We start from the raw sequence: 15,280 nt of genomic DNA on the forward strand, positions 1-15,280 counted from the left end.
CCAAGGGCACTCCATGAACTCAGGTGCCCTGGCCAGTCACCCATAAAGCATGCCATATTTCTCCCTCACCAGATTTACCATAATAATCACCTAAGGAAAATCCTAACTGGCAACTTATAACTGGTTCTCTTGCGAGGGCTGGGACTTTGACTGCCTTGTTCTCCAGTTTACCAAATGCCTTCGGTCACACCCTGAAGATCAAGGCCCTCTGGCCGGCTGGTGGGTGGATGTTTGGATGGAGGGAGGAGAGGAGAGGCTGTAGGGGAACGAAGACAGAGCAGAGACATATACAAGCCTGAAAGGGGCTCAGGCCTGTCTTCAAGCAGGAGGCTGGGCTTCTACAGTAATAGAAGCAGAGAACCTTTATAGCCAAAGAGACTATGATCGATTAAACAGATTGTCTTAAATGCTCCAGAGGAAAGGATCTATGCACAAGGCAGCCAGGAGCAGAAGGGCCAGGGCCTCCCCCGAGCATGGCTCCCTGGTTATACAAAAACCCTCTCTGCTTCAGCACCCCAGGCGCCCTGGACAGCTCTCCCCCTGCTCCTCCCGCAGCTCTGAACTGCCTATTTGACAACAGTGGTGGGAACTTCCGTTTCTATGCATTCACCACATCTCCCAGGCTGGGTGTCCCAGGGACATGAGCCCTACATCGCTCACTCAGCACCCAGGCTCCACCCAGCCCTGGCACATGGCAGACCGGTTGACAGACATCTGCTGCTGAGGAAAGAGCTGGCTGTGAATGTAACTGACGTGTCTCCATCGTGCTACTGCCTGAGGCAGGGCGAGGCTCACCACCCAGGGAGGTTGTGTGACCCTGCTGGCTCTGACACATGGCCAGGAGATATCCAATCCACAGATGAGGAAGAGTCGTGAGCAGCTCTAACTTCATCCGCAAAGCTCTCCAAGCGTTTCCCCACGCAAGCCTCTCTGCGCTGAGGCTTCCTCATGCTCGCTTCTGGGAAGCACAGTCCCCGGTCCTGGTAACTGTCATCTGGTCAAATCAGTACTCTGGCTGCGACACTCAAGAAGCGGGGTGGCTGGGTTGGGGGGGGTGCCACCCAGGACCAGCCTGATGCTGAGGAGCCAAGAACACGGGAGCAGGCATCCCCCCAAAAAGCATGGCCAAGAGGTGCCCCCAAATACCCTGTTTTCTGTTTCTCCTTCTCAGAAGTGTTTGCTTCAAAGGGAGAATTTTTTTAAAATAAAAATAGGAGGGACGAAAAATCACTGGAGGGTAGAAGAGCCTCTTGAGTTCCTTTTCTAGGCAGATTAAACTAGAGCGAGAAAAACCCAAGATATTGTGGTTTCAACCACAAATTGCCTGCTCTGACCCAGTACTCTCACGCAGTCATCCAATAAAATACTCATTCTACGCTACTGTGTGCCAGGCCCCCCGTGGACTGAGGTGGGGCCATGAACAGAAGACAAAGCCTCGTCCTCTAGTCCCAGAGGACCGACAGACAGACATGTGCACACACACACACACACACACACACATAATCCCGTGATTTCAGGGAGCCAGTAAGGCGACAGATGTGAATGAGATGCAGAGACGGTGGCAGTGGGTTTCTGCACAGGATGGCAGGGCCGGCCTCTGAGTAGAGACCTCAGTGAACCAGGGCGAACCCTGGGATCTACGGGGGAACATTCCATCCAGCCCTTTCACACGGCTTACCCCAAGGCAAGGTCACCCTCTCTGCAAACACACGCCAAGCGCCAACTTTCAGTGAGACCCCCGGGAGAGGGGAGATGGGTAATGGTTATACCAACATGCCCAGTGGCTTCTCCTGCTGACACCCTTGCCTGTGGTCCTGGTCCCATGACCCCTGGGGGCCGGGAGGGCAGCCTCACAGCTGGACCCCCCAGGCCTCGTGGACTTCAGAGCCAAACAGAGGAGACCGATGATCAAATAATCACAAAAACCGAACAGAAAATTACTTGGGTTGGCCAAAAAGTTTGTTCGGGTTTTTCTATAAGCTGTTTGGCCAACCCAATACCAATGACACATTCTCTGAAGACAGAGGATGAGATGCCGATAGAGGATCCAATGGGGGCAACCAGGGGCTTCCCTGAGTGACTCCTGAGGGTCCAACGGGGGCAACCAGGGGGCTTCCCTGAGTGACACTATTTGCAGGTAAAGTTACAGGCCAGTGGGAGGAGGCTGGCTCCCCACAAAGGATCTGCTGGACACTTCGGAGGACAGCAGTCAGGGAAGGACTGAGGAAAGGTGAGGGTGTGAGGAGGCAGGGAAGGAAGCAAGAATGCAAGGCCTGTGCAGACCTGCCCCTGGGGGCAGCAGGAGCTAGTGAGCTTCGGAGCAGGGAACAGACACCCTCAATGCCACGGGGGTTGGTGCCTTGAGCGAAGCCGTGTGGCCAGAGGACAGAGAAGCTCTCTCTTTTGGTTTAAGAATGAGATCTGATGTCTGATCCTGGAAGGAACGACTTAAACGCTGACCCCAGCATCACAGCAAAAAGCACAAAGAACCCCAGCTGGCTGTGGACTGGAAATTGTCCCTGGACGCCTCCTCGTTACTGGCCCCACCCAGGATGCTGGAGGATGGGCAGGACTAAGAAGGCACACCTGACTTCTCCACCCACGAGACACTCTGTACAACCAGTCAGGTCAGCCTCTCTGCCGCCCTGTTTAAAGATGAAGAAACTCGAGTTCCAGGGGAGAAGGAAGTTCTCATTCAAATCCACAGGCCCAAAGGCAGCACCAAGTACAAAAAGAAAACCACCTGACTCCAGGGAGCCTGGTACCCTCGAAGCTGCTAAACAAATTCTCACCAGGAAGGCCTACATGGGAGAAGCCACGCTGAGTGAGAAAACCCTGGTGGGGATCCCCAGGGACAGTGTGGCCACCAGCCTGGTATGAGGAAGCTAGGGCCCAGGGGTCCTGCTCCTATGCTGTAGCACCAAACAGTTACAATAGATTGTTTAACAGATCTGTGATGAGATGTCCTGGCCATGAAATTTCATGCCTCATTATTAAGTAACTCGGGGATTTCCATGGCGGTCTAGCAGTTAGGACTCCACTCTTTTCCTGCTAAGGGCCCAAGTTCAAGCCCTAGTCAGGGATCTAAGAACCCACAAGCAGCATGGCCCAAAAATAAAAAATAAAAGTTCATTTCTTATTTAAAATAATCTCCAGAGGCCAAGTATTTTCACATACTTTATGTTAACAACCTTGTGAACTGAAGCTGTCTGCATGCATGCATGCTAAGTCACTTCAGTTGTGTCCGACTCTTTGCAACCCTAATGGACTATAGCACTCCAGGGCCCTGTGTCCATGGGATTCTCCAGGCAAGAATACTGGAGCAGGTTGCCATTTCCTGCTCCCGGGGATTAAACCCGAGTCTCTTGCGTCTCCTACAATGGCAGATGAGTTCTTTACCACTAGCACCACCTGGGAAGCCCTCTCATTTAAATCAACTACCAGCTTTTTATAATGAAATTCTTTCCACATTAAAAAAAAATGAATTGGTGAATTTTCTCCCCTGGACCTCGGTTGTTCATCTGGGAAACGAGCAGGCTGGCGGCACCACCCGTGGCATCTGTGCGGCGGAGGAAATCTGTCAGGTGAGTCTCCACTGATAAAACTCCCTCTGCTGGGTTTTCAGGATCAGTCTACAGTCATGTCAGTACCAGCAGCGGAAATCACAGCCTGGAAACTACCCTCCGAAATTCCTCCGAAAACCAGTGCGTTGGAGGTGGGCAGACACAGAAAATGCAGCAGCCAGCTTTTCCCAGCCTTGGAAGAGTCAGTGCTAAAGAACCCAAATGCCAATGAAGGACATATGAGAGTCAGGTTCGATCCCTGAGTCATGAAGATCCCCTGGAGAAGGAAATGGCAACCTACTCCAAAACTTTTGCCTGGAGAATCCCATACACAGAGGAGCCTGGCAGGCTACAGTCCATGGGGTTGCAGAGAGTCAGACATGACTGAGCATGCACGCAACTGATGAACTCTCTGGCTTGTGTTTCATTTAAGGACTACGTTTTGGAACCTCCCTGGCACTCCAGTGGCTAAGACTCAGTGCTCCCACAGCAGGGGGCCCAGGTTCAATCCCTGGTTAGGGAACTAGATTTCACATGCCACAAGTAAGAGTTTATACGCCACAACTAAAGATCCTAAGCATCACAACTAAGAGTGGGCACAGTCCCATAAATAAAAATTTTTTTTAAAAAAAGGACCATGTTTCACTAAAAAAAAATACATAGCTGTGAACACTGGCTCCCATTCAGCATGAAGACATGCTCACGCTGGGGCTGAGAGCCAAGGACCCTCACAGCCCAGCTCACTCCCGCCAGGCCATACTTTCAGTGATCATCCTTCCTGGTCTAGTTTGTGCAGCACACGTATACACAAGGCCATGGGCAACCTGACCCAACTCCACCGCATTTCTTCCCAGCCACTCCCCTGTTCCCACAGTGACAGGAGCCAGAAATACCCACCAACGACCCGGTCTCCTCTCCTCACGCCCATCTTCCTCATCGCTGCTGCAAACAAAGCCACCTGTTGCCGCAACTCTTCAAAAGTCACCTTCGCAATCTCCTCCTTGCCTTCCCCTGGGAAGAGCAAAGGGATAGGTCATCCATGGACTGTCCTCTAAAGAGAGGCTCTGATCTTCGAAAAAGACACATGCACCCCAATGTGCTTTGTAGCACCATTTACAATAGCCAGGACATGGAAGCAAGCTAGATGTCCATCGACTCATGAATGCATAAAGAAGATGTGGTATGTATACACAATGAAATATTACTCTGACATAAAAAAGAACAAATTAGAGTCGGTTCCAGTGAGGTGGATGAACCTAGAGCCTGTTATACATTGTGAAATAAGTCAGAAAAACAAATATACTATATTAATACATATATACGGAATCTAGAAAAATGATATTGATGAACTTATTTGCAGGAAAGGAAAGGAGATGCAGATGCAGAGAATGGACTTGTGGACACAGCGGGGAAGCGAGAGCGTGAGGCGAATGGAGAAGGTAGCATCAACATATGTACACTATCGGGTGACAGCTGGTGAGAAGTGACTGTGTAGCACAGGGAGGCCAGTCTGGCACTGTGAGCACCTGGAGGGATGGGATGGGGGAAGGGGAGGGAGGCGAGGAAGGAAGGGGATGTATGTAGAATCATGGCTGATTTGTGTTGTCGTATTTCAGAAACCAACTCGACATGGTAAAAATATATTTGTTTAGTTTAAAAAAACAAAAACAGATTCTAGGGAATTCCACGGTGGTCCACTGGTTAGGGCTCTATGCTTCCACTGCAGGGGGCTTGGGGCTGATCCCTGGATAGGGAACTAAGATCCCACACTGCACACAACCAAAAAACAAAATAAATTTTTCAAAAAAGAGAGAGAGATTCTGAGTCACAGACATGGTTGAAACTCACACCTGTACAAATACAGGTTAGAAAACATGCCTGGGAGACGTTACACAGATGCAGAGAACACAAAACAAGATACAGATTTACCCAACGTTATGGAAAAGAAAAGCTGTGGGAAAGGGCACCTCTGAGACACATACTCAGAATCTGCCATTAAAAAATTTCTTTTTTTACTATTGGCAATGCTTTTATAAAGTGAAGAATTCTCTGATCGGGTTGTGATTTTTTTTAATATATATAACTTTCCAAGGGCTGGGGGAGGAAAAGGGGAAATCAATGTTGAGTGGGTACAGAGTCTCAGTGAGAAAGTTCCAGAGATTTACTGCATGGCAATGTGAATATATTTAACACCACTGAACTGGACACTCAAAAAATGGTTAAGATGGTGAAGTTACTATTTTATGTTCTCATCACACACGTGTACACACACACACACACACACACACACACACACATGAAACCCAAAGGTCCCAAGATATTGTTTGGAAATAAGATATCAGATTCTGAATGCTTCAGAACCGGGACTTCCCTGCCAGTCCAGTGGTTAGAACTCCACGCTTCCAGGGCAGAGGGCCAGGGTTTGACCCCTGGTCCAGGAACTAAGATCTCTAAAGTCACCTGGTGCAGCCAAAAAATTAAAACTAAAAACACACACTAAGAGAGGAAAACCTGAGCAGTTGCTGGGACTCACGTGCAACGTAAAGGGCCACTCGGTCGTTTTCTTTGTGTTGCAGGAGGTTTTCTGCATAGTTGAGGCGACTGCCTTTGAACCACTCAGGCACATCGGCGATCCCTTTGGAAGTGTCCACGACCTAGGGGGACAAGGGCAAACCAAGACACACATGCACGAGAGGGTAACACCAAGGATGCGCACGAGGGACTCTGCATCCCAGGAAGCCAACTAACCAACCAGCCCAAGCGACACTAGACTTTTATGGACGGAATGCTGACCTGGCCCAAAGTCTGGAAACTGAAAATAGAAATAAATCCGGTACAGTGTACCTGACAGCTGCTGAGAGATCTTAAGCATTCTCACCAAGGAAAAAAAAAAAAAAGTACCTTGTGAGGTGATGACTGTGTCAATTATCTTGGTAATCACTCCACAAGATATATATATATATATATATATATTAAGTCATCACATGTGCACTTGAAATACATAATTATACATAGCAATTATTCCTCGCTAATGTAAAAAAAAAATTGCCAACGGAAAACACCATCCCCACTAATTTATTCCATCAACAATTATTAAGCCCCTACTTTATGAAAGATGCTGATGAGAGAAAGTAAATAAGACAGACATGGCAGCCGCCCAGTGTTCCAGGTGTAACCAGGAGCATGGAAACCAGGGGATCAAAGTGCAGGGCCTACCTGACCCTCCCACCACAGTTTTCAGAAAGCAGGATCCTTGCCTCTGTCCTCAGGGGCTGGAACCTTGGTTTTCTTCCCCAAGTGCCTGCAGATGAACCTTTCAGAATGGCTCACCTCACAATGAAACCAACAACACAACAAATGATTATTTGAATAACAGTTCCCAGTCCCTGGATATTTATTGAGCATAAAGAGCTCGGATTTTTCCTCTAAAATCCAGGTTAGGAACATCCCTGGTGGTCCAGTGGTTAAGACTGAGCTTCTATTGCAGCGGGGGATGGGTTTGATCCCTGGTCAGGGAACTAAGATCCCACATGCTGCCCTGACAAAAATAAAATCCAAGTTAACAACAAACCTGATAGTTTAGAAAACAATTATGTGAATGCATGTAGCATCATTGAATGTATACTTTAAAATGGATAAAATGGTAAATTTTGTGTTATGTGTATTTTACCACAACTCTAACAATTTTTATTAAAATAAAAACAAAGTGATGCCCTACTCTTAGGATCACTCAGAGTGGCAAGACAGGGCCTGGGATCCATGCTCACTGTGCGGCTCCAAGTCTGCAGAGTACCCATGAGGTCCTTGACCCCAAAACAATCCCCCAGCAATTTTCTGAGGCAATGACTTTTTCCCACTGTTGTGAGGTTTTAAAATAAGATAGGATTTAGTCTTCCCCCAAATTAACACTTCATCTTGAATCATAACCACGATCCTCCCAAATTAATGATTTTGCAATGTAGAAAAGAATGTGTAAGTGAAATTTCTACTTACCTCATCATACATGCATGAGAAGACAATTCCACTGAATTTCCAGAATTCTGCCCAGAAGTCTGAATACGACTCAACTGACCAATGATACAAGTCATCATAATTTTCTGGGAAAAAAAAAAAAGACATATAGCTCAGATAAATCTTAGGAGGAAACTTAGTTCAATGACAAGACAGAGTTACATGTGTCTGAAGGCTTCAAAGGCATCTGATGAGAAAGGATCTTGGGAGAGCAGGGCACCTTAGTCTTTGCTGAAGCAAACCCACCACTGCTAGTCCCCTAAAAGAACCAAAGCAATGAGGCAGCTGATTTTTCATCTTAACCAGCATGCCTGAGACCATGGACTCTGGACCCAGAAGGCCTGGGTTCAAATCCCGGCTCGGCCATTTGTTAGCTGTGAGGCTTCAGGCAAGCTCTGTAAGTCCTATGTCTCCATTTCCCCATCTGTGAAATGGAAATGATTAATAACAATCTGCTTCACAGGGCAAATATGAGGATTTCAATGAGCCCAGGAATAAAACACTTAGGGGCTTCCCAGATGGTACTAGTGGTAAAGAATCTGCCTGCCAATGCTGGAGATGTACATTCGATCCCTGGGTCGGGAAGATTTCCTGGAGGAGGGCATGGCAACACACTCCAGTATTCCTGCCTGGAGAATCCCATGGAGAGAGGAAGCTGGCAGCCTACAGTCCACAGAGTCACAAAGAATTGGACACGACTAAAGTGACTTAACACATTATTATACCCTACAAACTCAGAAAACCTAAATAGATATGAAAATTCAGTCCAGTACTGGAAGCTTGCCAATGACTCTTCATGCTAAGACAATGCTATGGGGATTTTTTTGTATTATTTACTTATTTTGATTTTTGAGTAAGTGCTACAGTCACAGGATTCAAAATTACAAAGTAAATAAAAGATTACATGATTAAAGAAAAAAAAAAGCCTCCCTCTCTCTTACCCCCACAACCCTCTAACTTTTCTGGTCCAGAGGTAACCAGTGAAAGAGAATTTTTCGTGTGTGACCTTGCAGATTTTATGTGTCAGCAAATACATCCTCTGCCTCCCACTTTTACACAAATGGAGGCACGTTCTTCTCAGCAGGTTCTAATCCTGGAACCATGGGCAAGTTCTGTCCCTTCTTTGGGCCTTTTTAATCTCAGTATGTTTTCAACAAGACTTAAAATTCATCCACCGGTGCCCCCGGGGATGATAACAGTTCAGCAGGAAGCTGACCAACAAGTCAAGTTCTCTCACTGCATCACTCAACTACAGTTTTCATCATCCTCACTGGGGATGTATCCAGAGGATGACACATAGTGATCCCTGCCCTTGGCAGTGTCCCTCCTCCATGTGGCATCCAGTAAATTTTTTTTTTTAAGAGTTCTTTTTTTTTTTTTTTGGCTGCACCAGGTCTTAGTTATGGCATGTGGCATCTAGTACCCTGATCAGGGATCGAACCTGAGGCCCCTGCATTGGAAGCTCAGTCCTAGCCACGGGACCACCAGGGAAGTGCCAGCATCCAGTATTTGTTCTCAGTCATGCTGGACATGGGAGCTGGAGGAAGAGAGCAATCACTGAGAGCCAAGGCGGCAGGGGCAGGGGGCTAAGACCAGGGAGGAAGCCAAGAGCCCAGGACATGGGGCATCTCTGGCAGCAGAGATCAGAACAAAGGGAGAAGAGTCAGCATAGCTGTGATGAGGGGAAGGCGGGGTGCCTTAGAGCTCTGAGTTCAAGAAAGAGAAGCTGGTGTCCCAGCAATAATGCCTGCCCGTCCTCCAGACCCTACAAGAGAACCTCCCCCGAGCCCTGCCCTATATCTACTCAAGCCAGGAGCCACAGTCCAGGTCGATCAAGCTCACAGGGAAAGACGCCAGGGATGGTTGCATCTGGGAGCCTGGAGCCAGCCCTGACTCTTGACACAGTGCTTGGGGACCTCAGACGGGCCACGCTGTCCCTCTGGGACTGTTTCTCCAGAGTGTCATCTGGAAACCGGCTGGAGACAGCCCTGGGTCCTCCCATGACAGTGCAGGGCCAGGCTGGATGACTGGCTTCAAACCTCAGCTCTTGTCACTTACTAGACAGCGACCTTGGGCTGGCTGCTTCACCTCTCTGAGCCTCAGCATCCTCACCTGTGACACAGGGAAAACTGCAGAGAGCATGCTGCTCAGACACTGGCTTCAGGGCCAACCATCCGGGTGCAAGTCCTGCCACTCTCTAAACTGGCTGATGTCACCCAAGTCATTAATCTTCTCTGGGCCTCTGTCTCTTCCAAGTAAGATAATGGTACTTATCGTGGGGTCACTGCAAGGACTGCATGAGTCAAAGCACAGAAAGCACTAAGAACAGTGCTTGTCAGAGAGGAGGGCCCAAGCTTGTCACCCTGAGCATCACTCGTGACACGTGACGAACCTCCTGGCCGCACCGCACGAGCTTAGACAAGGAGACAGGGATGAAAAAGCGCATGTTAGCAGGAGCCTGCTGCCATGTTCCCTGTCAAGGGAGGCAGTGCCAGGCCCAGGGCGCTTCTCCAGCAGCAGAGCATCTGGAAGTCCTGGGGGAAACCGCACTAGACAAACAGGCCCTGCAGGTCCTCCCTCTCCCAGGCTTTTTTTTTTTTTTTAATCATCTTGATCCTCACAAATTGCAAAGAGCTCTGGCACCAAACCAACCACCCCCCTGCCCAGGCTGACACAAGAGATGGAGCCGGAGCTTGAAACGCAGGCCCCCCCTGAAGACCTTGATAGCCCATCACAAACTGCATCCCCAACAGCATCTAGCAGGGTGGAGAAATGTAACCAGCCTGAGAATCCAGGAGCTGGAGGTCACAACGCCATCTCAACTTCACAATGACCCATGGAGAAGTGGGTGGAGTTTGTGCCCAAACTCTCCCACTGTCCACAACTCTCCAGTCAAGCAGGGACTCCGGGGCTTCTGTTCGCACACATACACCCCAACCTGGGCTCAGAGGCTATGATCCAGACAACTGAGTGACCAACCACAGGCATGTCTCATTCAGTCTGCACGATGCTCAGAAAGAAACAGAAGCAGCTGATACTAAATTTGGGTTTCCGAATGAAATTCAGAATTTCTGACTTCTCCCAAGAAGGCGGGCATCTTGATTGTGGGAGCTGGCCAACAGGTGTCCCCTCCCTGACCCCGGCTGAGCCAGGCTGATCCAACAAACCAACCAGCTGTTACGGAAACGACCGAGTGCCTTGTGAGGCTGGGTCAGAAGGTCATAAGGGCACTGCAGTTCTTGCTGTCATGATCACCTGCTCTGCAAGAAGCCAGTGACCACACTGGGAGAACACTCAAGCAGTCCTAGGTGGCAAGTAGCGGAGGCCTCCTGCCGACAACCAGCAATGACTCACTGCCATGCAGGCCAGCCCCTGAATAGTGTGGCTGCCAGCCCCGGTCCAGCCTTCAGATGAGAACAGATAGACACAGCCTTCGGAGACCCAGAGCTAGAACTGTCCAGTTAAGCCCCTGCCAGAAGCCCGGCCCCTGGAAACTGAGAGATACTAAACATCTACTGTCGTTTACTGTCACCAAGTCCTGGGGTGATTTGCAATGAAGCAACAGGCAGCAGTCACACAACACGGTGACAAACAGCTAAATAGGTAACAGCCGCCACACCTGGCCCTTCACACACATGTGAGAGGCAACCTAATACCTCAGGGCACTGACTCCAGCCCTACTGGTCACTGCTCCGAGACCTCAGCCAACACTCTTAAGCCTCCAGCTTCTCAGATGAGAACCCTGATGAAAGCCCCATCTATCTGGCCAGATTACTGAGGAATAAATTAGTTAATCCATGCAAAGTTCCCAAATGAGGCCTGGCGTGTAGGAAGGGCTCACTAAACATTCACTGTTAACTAATATCTCAACACCTGCCTGGTCCCTGCAGGCCTCTGAGTTTGGCTTCTTCATTGGCTTCTTCCTCCCCACCTGTGAGAATTCTGACCCGCCTACACCTTTCACATCTCAGCTCAAGGTCCTGTCAGCCCCCTTTAGCAGCATTCTAATAGCCCCGGAGCTCAGAAGGTGTGCAGCACATGCCCCTACGCCCGCTGCTCAGCGCTGCTACCTTTGTGAGAGCCTTCTCCCAACAAAGACACTTGAGCTGTTTGAGAATGGAGACCAAGCCTTCTTTGTGTTGGCCAGTTTTCCCCCAGATGCTGGCATGCAGAGATGAGTTGCAGTTTGTGATGTAAAGACACTTGGCCCAGTCCTCCAGAAGAGCGTGTACTGGGACTTCGCTGGTGGTCCAGTGGCTAAGGCTCTGGGCTCCCAATGCAAGGGGGCAGGGTTCGACCCCTGGTCAGGGAACTAGATCCCACGTGCTGCAACACAGAACGAAGACCCATGTGCTGCAGCTAAAAGACCTGCTGCTGCTGCTAAGTCGTTTCAGTCGTGCCCAACTCTGTGCGACCCCATAGACGGCAGCCCACCAGGCTCCTCTGTCCCTCAGATTCTCCAGGCAAGAATACCGGAGTGGGTTGCCATTCCCTTCTCCAATGCATGAAAGTGAAGAGTGAAAGTGAAGTCGTGCCCAACTCTTAGTGACCCCATGGACTGCAGCCTACCAGGCTCCTCCGTCCATGGGATTTTCCAGGCAAGAGTACTGGAGTGGGGTGCCATTGCCTTCTCCGAAAAGACCTAGCACAGTCAAATAAATATATATATATATATATTTTTTTTTTAATGGCTCTGTATAAAAAGCAAAAAGTAACACGTACCATAAAGCTGGTGGCCTCCCCTAATGATCGAGAGCTGGTACGTGTAGTATGCCCCCTGGGGCCTTGCAAACAAGGCCAAGTGTCACAAGCACATGTGCTGGGCTGGGGCTGCAGGCTGCCCCCAAGGTCTGCACCCAGAGGACCCCAAGGGCTAGGTGGGCATGCTGTGGATTCCCAGACGAACTCTGCTGGAAGCCATGACAAGAGCCAACCAACCTACGGTTCTGGTCCTGGAAGAGACTGCATAGTTCCAGGGAGGCCCTGCCCCTCCAAAACACAAGGATAGAATTCTCCCACTGACACTGGTCTTGAGGGGCTGGGGAATGCCCCCCAACTCATCCCATCTCAGGGTTGCAGTAGGGCTGAGCCAGCCTGTGAGGACGCATCCCTTGCTCTCTCCCTACATCCAGAAAAGAGCATTGTTCAGTGCTGCCCACCACCCACACACCAGCCACCGCTGATGGCACAGACAACACAAGTTCAAGGATGCTGTGTTTAAGCAAATAAGAAGGCTCACAAATAGGGGATTCCCTGATGGTCCAGTGGGTACGACTCCATGCTTCTACTGCAGGGGGCACAGGTTCAATCCCTGGTCAGGAAACGAAGATCCCACATGCCTCACAGACCAAAAAAAAAAAATGCTCACAATTAAACAAAAAGGCAAGACAGGTTAAAAGTCCAAATTATATGCAATTGGAGAGAGAGAAAAAGAAAGTGGTCAAAGAGAATAATCAGAGAAGACAGCATTTGAGTTGGCTCGTAAAGCAAAGCCCAAAATGTCCAGGGCCAGGCCTGTGGGAAGGAGAGAAGCAGGGTGGGTTAACCATCAGGAGTAGAAGAGGAGGAAGAGAAAAAAAAAAAAAAACAAGGTCTAAAGCACTCCCAGACCAATAGAGGAGCCCCACTCAGCTCAGCTGATGCCGCCTGTGGGGACATGAACCCATCATCACGAGCCAGTGGGTTTGCCAAAGAAGCTGGAAATCTTGCTTTTCCTATGCAGTCTCTCAAGGAGACTGCAACTCAGTGTGAGAAGCCCAAACTAAGTCTGCAGGTTCACCCTGGCCAGCAGACCACCAGTCCCAGCCTTAAGGGCAGACAGGAGTTGGGCAGACAGTCTGGGGGCTACTGGTGCCTGCCAGTGTCTGCTCAGCCACCCCCACCGGCCAGGTGTGGCACAGCACTCAGCCTGATCGCCTTCACGCCCACCCAATGATGTCGGTCCTCTCATTATGCCCATTTTACACATGAGGGAAACCAAGGCTCAGGAGATCCAGTGACTTCCCTCTGACCACACAGCTAGTAAGTGGCAGAGCCGGTTCAGGATCCCGGCAGTGAGGTGACAGCTCAGCCTCAGGCATCTCACAGGACTGCCCTTCTGTGAAATCATTTTTGTAAAGCGTCAGGGAGAACAGCTGGCAGAAGAAAAAGAGGCAAGGAATCAAGGCACGGAAACACAAAAGGAGGATGTGGTTCCACTCCTGGCTCTTGGCGGGAATCAAGTCTGTGCCCCAGGGAGTTTCCTGGCAGTCCAGTGGCTGGAACTCTGTGCTCTCACTGCCGAGGGCCCAGGTTCAATGCCTGGAGGGTGAACTAAGATCCCAGAAGCGGTGCAGTGTAACCAAAAAGCAACAACTCTGTCCCCCAATCCAACACACATTAACTTACCAACTATTACCTGAAAAAAAGGCCTAGAGAGTAATAAGCCACACCTGTCTCCAGGGAGCAGGCAGCCAGGAGAAGGAGGGAGCTGGGTGGGCAAGGGAAGGGGCTACCTGTGGAAGCTATGATGCCCACTGTGCTGTGGAGGACATGGAAGCTGCCAGGTGGCAGGATGTGCAAATCCGTGGTCAACAAGGAGCCATTGTGAGTCTCAGAGCCCAGGTGTGGCTAACCAGACCTTCGCTTCAAGGCTGCTCAGGCAAAGCCCGCAGGCAGCAGGTACTAAAGAAAAGAGAAGCAGGAAGGAGGAAAACCAGCCAGGGTTCAGGGAAGAGGAAACCAGGGCCCCCAAGGAGATGCGGGCACTGGGGTGGAAAGGGGACCATGCTGGAAGGCAGACGACCCAAGTCTCCATTCCTGTGGGGCTCCCTGAGGACAGTGATGCCGCCAACAGAAACACAGGAGTCCCTGTAGCCAGCAGAGGGGCGAGACGAGGGGGAAAGGGTCACAATGAGATGAAAAGTCGCTGAAGGGAGGATGCAGGAAGGAGGTGGACAGCCAAGTAGAGCTGGGGGAAAGCTTCTCACTCAGAAAAAGGCCATCTCACCCAGGTGGCTCCTGAGGACAGGGAGGGAGCTGGAAGGTGGGTACTGGGCTAGGTTCAGCCTGGGGCTAGGCGTGTAAATACATAAAGGGAAGGAGTTCCACTCCAATCCCAGAGACAGCCTCCTGCCTGAGCATCATCCATCTCCTCGATGCCCAGAATCCAGGCTAGCCTCTAGCAGGGTCAGCCTCGGGGGCGGTGGGGGCGGGGGGGGGGGGTGCGCCGTGAGGGGTCAGCACCAGGTAATGTGGCTGCCAAGTGACCCATCCCTCAACAGAAGGGAGGAGCTAAGGGTCAAAGAAGACCTGGGTCAGAGAAACAGAAGCCCCCGGTATGGGAGGGCAAGACTCCAGGGAGCACTCCTCACAGGTAGGAATGCCTAACAAGGGATCTCTCAGTCCACAGGGGTTCCAAGATCAGAGGGGCTACCCTACCAGAGAGATGGATACTGCAGAGAAGAGGAGACTGGCCCCCCGAAAAGAGAGGAAGTGACAGCCCGCACAGACACGCGGGCAAAACCCCACAGTCAGAAGATGCCCACCCCCTAGGGAGGGGTCCCACCCCCTAGGGAGGGCCCCCCCCAGGGAGGGGGGCCCCCCTGTCCAGTGGCTCCTCCAACCCCCAGAGGCGGGAAGATGAAAATCAGGAGACCATTCCAACAACTAAGATGGGCCCTGACCCCAACGTCCAGGAAAAGGGGGGCTCCCGGGACTCCAGGAGC

At 50.5% G+C, this 15,280-nt stretch overlaps 1 protein-coding gene across 2 annotated transcripts in view; it reads right to left on the reverse strand.

The window, feature by feature from the left end:
- AACS (acetoacetyl-CoA synthetase) overlaps positions 1 to 15,280 on the reverse strand; it is a 52,083-nt gene that overhangs the window by 36,369 nt on the left and 434 nt on the right. The window contains exons 1-4 of one of the 2 annotated variants that reach the window (XM_040250589.1): positions 14,069 to 14,410; positions 7,557 to 7,660; positions 6,097 to 6,217; positions 4,461 to 4,574 (exon numbers count right to left, since the gene is read on the reverse strand). In XM_040250589.1, the coding sequence (XP_040106523.1) occupies positions 4,461 to 4,574; positions 6,097 to 6,217; positions 7,557 to 7,568 (247 nt within the window). In that variant the 5' untranslated portion in view covers positions 7,569 to 7,660; positions 14,069 to 14,410. Of the gene's footprint in view, positions 1 to 4,460; positions 4,575 to 6,096; positions 6,218 to 7,556; positions 7,661 to 14,068; positions 14,411 to 15,280 lie in introns of those variants that run through there. The other variant, XM_040250588.1, reaches the window with a different exon arrangement.

The sequence above is a fragment of the Oryx dammah genome, unplaced genomic scaffold (assembly GCF_014754425.2).
Source record: "Oryx dammah isolate SB20612 unplaced genomic scaffold, SCBI_Odam_1.1 HiC_scaffold_12, whole genome shotgun sequence".
Classification (NCBI taxonomy): Eukaryota; Metazoa; Chordata; class Mammalia; order Artiodactyla; family Bovidae; genus Oryx; species Oryx dammah.